The following is a 5018-nucleotide window of genomic DNA, read 5'->3' on the forward strand; positions in this document are numbered from 1 at the left end:
GAGGGGGCAGAAAAGAATAAGAGGGCCTGGTAACCGCCAATCGCCTCCTTGTACTACAACTCCCAGCATGCAGCAGGCTAGCACTCCGCAGCTCCCTCCCACAGTGTTAGAAGGGGGTGTTCTTTATAGAGGTTTTAGGATTGAAAAGGACATGTCTGCCGATATATATTCCTCTGCAATACACTTTTAGCACCACTCATCATATAGGGGAACCCCGCTTCCCCCCCATACAGACCCCCCTGAAATAATCTCACCCCACACAGGGAACACTGAGCGTGGACATCCTCCCCGCCTTCCCCCGTGTCACATGACCGGGTCCGTCACATCAGAGTGGGGGCGGAGCTTGGAGGAGCTGTGCTCGGTATACGGAAGGATGCAATGTCACGTGGTACGGCATGCCTCATGGACGCGGCTGACACCGGGAGGACCGCCCTAGGTAGCGGCATGGAGGGGCGGTCAGGTAGCAGTATGGAGGGGGGGGGGGGGGACTAACGGCAATGTTCTACATAGAAGGGACGCTGCCAATACAATAAACAAAAAGTTTAAAGGCAATTATTCCTTTTATTAGATTGTGCCCCTGGTGCAGGACAAAAAAACAGCTCAGGTGCAATACTCACCTCAAACCCGGAACATTCCAGCACAAGATGTCCTGCATCTAAGGAGGCGTCAGTGGCGCTCTTTACTCATAAGGAGGATTTTACAAAATCTGGAGCAGTTTGCCACTAGTAACCAATCAGCATCTATTTTCAGCAGGTTTGGAATTGAAGCCGGTGTTCTATCTAAAGTTCCAACTTATCGAGTTCTCCAACTGCCTGACTTCCGGTTTAGTTAGAACTAAGAGGTTTGGGCAAGAAAGCTCTTCTGCAGGAGCGCCAGCCGCGGCATTGCGCTATAGAGCACAGCAATGAAGTATGAAAATGAACCAGGATCACACTAATCCAGCACGTCATTAATCTCAGGTGCCCCACTCAAGCGGTGGCCATATTGAATGGGGCACCTGAGATGAATAATGTGCATCCGCATACAGCCGCGCGTCGTGTATCGGAAAAAAATTGCCTCGCGCATGTAACCCCATTAAAATCAATGGGGCCGCGCAGCAATCACTGTCTGCAATTGTGCAGGAACGAGCGATCCCGGATCGCTCAGGTCTGCGCCGGGCCTCATACTTCTGTTTTATATATGGAGCGTTGTGGATGTGGGACCAGAAGATGCATTTGTGACATTTCTTTATTCAAAACAATAAAACGCACTAAGGGCCTGTCCACACCATATGCAGTGCGTTCCGGCCGGCTCACTATTTCGTGGGCTCGGCTGGCCATTGAAGTGAACCGGTGCGGTGCGATCAAAACGCTGCAAGCACTATTTTGATCGCACCGGACCGCAGGCACAATGTGCCTTGCGATCCCGTGCGGGCGATCGCATTGTGGCCGGAGGGCGTGGCTTCACTTAAACGACGAACGCGCTACACATGTTGGGTATCGCCGCGCACGCCGGAGTGAGAGTAATAATTCTAGGGCCTGTATTTTGGGGTATCTCTAAATTGATGACCTGTGGGGGCTTTTAAAGCGTCTTCTATGGACTTTTTGGGGTACTGGGGTTTTCCGCCGTTTTACGGATGCATACACTTTGTAACCTGGGCATGTTGGGTATCGTTTTACTCGCTGTAACCTCATCTTTTATATTTCATTTAAAAAATTGGTATTTTGTTGTGTTTTGGGGCATTTAATTAAATTTTTCACTAAATATTGGGGTTTAATAAGGAGTTGCGCTAATATTGCGCAACATAAACATTTGCAACTACCACCATTTTATTCTATAGGGTCTTGGCATTCAGAAAATATATCATGTTGGGGGGTTTTAAGTAATTTTCAGGCCTAAAATGTGGAATATAAAATGGGTACAAAAAAATGAAAAAAAGGCCTCAGTCATGAAGGGGTTAAGTGTGGAAATGGAAAGTGAAAGCTTCTCTGTGTTGAGTCACACTGAATCCTCCCATCTTCCCTTGCATGTCAGAACCCCCGGGGTTTCCCAAATAGGGAAATGGTCAGTCTGAGGGCTACAGAGACACGTGGGACGTGGGAGAGCGTGTGAAATAAAAGCCCAGCTACTCACAGAGGACCCAATGTATCAATGTAACCAGGAGGTACCTCCTTTCACATCAGAGTTCAGCCGTCTCACTAGAGGAGCCTCCTTGACATCAAAACCACCGTAACATCAAGAGCCCTCTTCACACCAGAAGCCCCCCCTTTCACATCAGGAGCCCTCTTGACATCAAAGCCCCCTTTCACTTCAGAGTCCCCCCTTTCACGAGGAGCCCCCTTTCACATGATAGTCCCCCTTTACACGAGGAGCCCCCTTTCACATCAAAGTTCCCCCTTTGCATCAGGAGCCCCGGAGCATGAATGATGGGTATGAATTGGAACATTGCTTTAAAGGGACACATTCTTTATTTTGCATGACGGGTCCTCTTTAATACATGTCTGCTTTGTGTGCAGGATGCTGAGTATCTCCCTCCTCCCAGAGGATGCGCTCCTGGAGATTTTCTCTTTAGTTCCACCTCTGGACTTGATCCATCGCTGCCGGCCGGTCTGTAGCCAGTGGAGGGACGTCATCGACTCTTCGACTCTGTGGAAGACGATATGTCAGAGAATGGGGCTCATCCCCCAAAACTGGATACGCCCCCCGAGAGACTGGAAGAAGTATTATTATCTGCGCAGCCGCAGAAGGAATTTACTAAAAAACGCTTGCGCAAACGGTGAGACTCCTAAAGTCATTATGTAGAGGGGGAGGAGGTGGGCAGAGAGGTATGTGTACGTGCTGCCAGGAGGAGAGAGCAGAGAGATGATCCTATCAGTCTTCTGCCACTCCTTTTATACGGTATCCAGTCACAGGCTGGTGGCGGGGAGCAGGGGCGTCTCGAGATTTTGCTTACTTAAAGGCCTCATTCAGATGAGAAAAAGCCGGCACGTACAGCTCCATGCTGTGTGCACAGCCGTATCGGGCAGCTCCCGGGAAGGACAGGTGCTGGGTGTGATTAGTATGCAGCCCCCGTCCTTCTCTATGGGACCACGTGGCCGTACGCCGCCCTACGCTCACCCGCCCTGGATGCCCGTGCGCGTGTCAGTACTCTTACATTGACTGGATGGATCCTGTCTGCATCCTGTACGGACCTGCACGTGGGGGCAGCATACGGCCGCGTAGTCCCATAGAGAAGGACGGGGGCTGCGTACTAATCACACGCAGCACCTGTCCTTCCCGGGAGCTGCCCGATACGGCCGTGCACGCAGCATGGAGCTGTACGTGTCGGCCGTTTCTCGTGTGAAAGCAGGGGCCTCAAACCTCCGGCCCTCCAGCTGGGGGTGAAACTACAAATCCCATGATGCATCTCTCTTTCGGGAGTCATGTCTGTGAGAATCTTGCAATGCATCATGGGATTTGTAGTTCCACCACAGCTGGAGGGCCGGAGGTTTGAGACCCCTGCCTGAAAGGGTGCCGTGAAGATTCCGAAACTTGGTTTGCCTTTTTTGTTACATTTTATTACGTTGTATCATTTACATTTCTCTTCAGAAGAGTTGAAGTTCTGGAAGTTAGAAAGTAACGGAGGTGACCGCTGGAAGGTGGAAGATCTGCCGGGAGAACACGGCCAGCCGTTCCCCGATGACACCGTCACCAAGTACTTTGTGACGTCGTATGAGTAAGATATTTTATAATGTGTAGAGAACATTGTGAAAGATCTTCATGGAAAAGGATTATCCACAGGCACAGGAGTGTTGATGTACATGGCTGCTTCATGGCACTGGGATGCCGAGATCAGTTCCCACAAGGTGATCTTTAAAGGAGAACTATGGGGTCAGTGTTTTCCCCCATAGTTCTCCTAAGGGTAACGGGAGGACACAAACTAGCGTCCCCCCGTTACCCTAAGCTCAGTATACAGGGAGCTACAGCTCGCGGTATACTGAGACGCCGCAGCTGAAGCGGATCCCGACATTTATGTCTGGATCCGCCCAGCTGCTTGACTGACAGCTGGCTCTGCCTATCTAGAGGCAGAGCCAGCTGTACCCTCCCCCGTCCGTTCCGCCAGTCAGCGCTGGAGGATCGGAGTGGGGAGGGGTGGAATCCCTGCAGGGAGCAGTGAGTGACAGTCATTGCTTTCTGCAGTGACGGGATCGAGAAGTGAGCGAGCGCAGGTATGTGTTCACTCACCTCCCGATCTACTGAGCCGACCGGTGACACTCTCATTGTCACAGGTCGGCTAGTAATATGAGGAGGAGTGAAAATTACTCATCTCATAGTTCTCCTTTTAAAGCGGAAGTAAATGGCCATAAAAAATTAACATGACAGGTCCTCTTTAATACGTGGTATATTTTGTGTGCAGGACGCTGTGTGTCGCCCTCCTCCCAGAGGATGCGCTGCTTGAGATTTTGTCTTTAGTTCCACCTCTGGACTTGATCCAAAGCTGCCGGCTGGTGTGCAGCCAATGGAGGGATGTTATTTAATGAGGAATTTCCCAACATGTGTAGCGCGTCGTTTTCATACGTAGGCGCACCCGACGCGTGTTTACGTGGCGACGCGCGTGATCGCGGGGGCCTTAAAAAGATTTTTTTTATTATTATTAGATTGATTTTATTTAATTTTAATTGAAAAAGCTTTTTTTTTTTTTTTTAAACTTTACTTTGACTGCTATATCACATAGAGGGGCTTACAAGCCCCCCCATGTGATCGCAGATGGTCGTGACAGGTACTCTTTAAGGTGATGCTGGGGGTCCAAAAGACCCTCAGTGTCACCTTTACACTGGAAATAAGCTATTGAAGTGCAGATCGCACTTCAATAGCTTACAGCTGGGCTGCAGGAGCCCAGAACTGACAGCCCAGGGACCGGAAGTGATGCAATCTGCATCGCTCCCGGTCCCATAGAACGGGGAGGGGATCGATGAACGGAAGTTCGTCGACCTCCTCCCCAGCTCCCCGCGGACACAAAGATCGCCGGTCCCGGGCCCGTAGGAGGGGCAACGGAGCCC

The 5018-nt window shown here is 50.7% G+C and overlaps 2 protein-coding genes across 2 annotated transcripts in view; both read left to right on the top strand.

Annotated features, from left to right (window-relative positions):
- MAD2L2 (MAD2 mitotic arrest deficient-like 2 (yeast)) overlaps window positions 1–3970 on the top strand; it is a 31464-nt gene extending 27494 nt beyond the window's left edge. The window contains exon 10 of the mRNA XM_018567778.1: window positions 3961–3970. The gene's annotated coding sequence lies outside the window, so the exon portion shown is untranslated. The remainder of the gene's footprint in view (window positions 1–3960) is intronic.
- LOC108796312 (F-box only protein 6-like) overlaps window positions 2497–5018 on the top strand; it is a 5937-nt gene continuing 3415 nt past the window's right edge. Inside the window, exons 1-2 of the mRNA XM_018567771.1 lie at window positions 2497–2755; window positions 3568–3694. Coding sequence (XP_018423273.1) covers window positions 2497–2755; window positions 3568–3694 — 386 coding nt within the window. The remainder of the gene's footprint in view (window positions 2756–3567; window positions 3695–5018) is intronic.

Source organism: Nanorana parkeri, unplaced genomic scaffold, assembly GCF_000935625.1.
Source record: "Nanorana parkeri isolate BGI_ZX_2015 unplaced genomic scaffold, ASM93562v1 scaffold1091, whole genome shotgun sequence".
Classification (NCBI taxonomy): Eukaryota; Metazoa; Chordata; class Amphibia; order Anura; family Dicroglossidae; genus Nanorana; species Nanorana parkeri.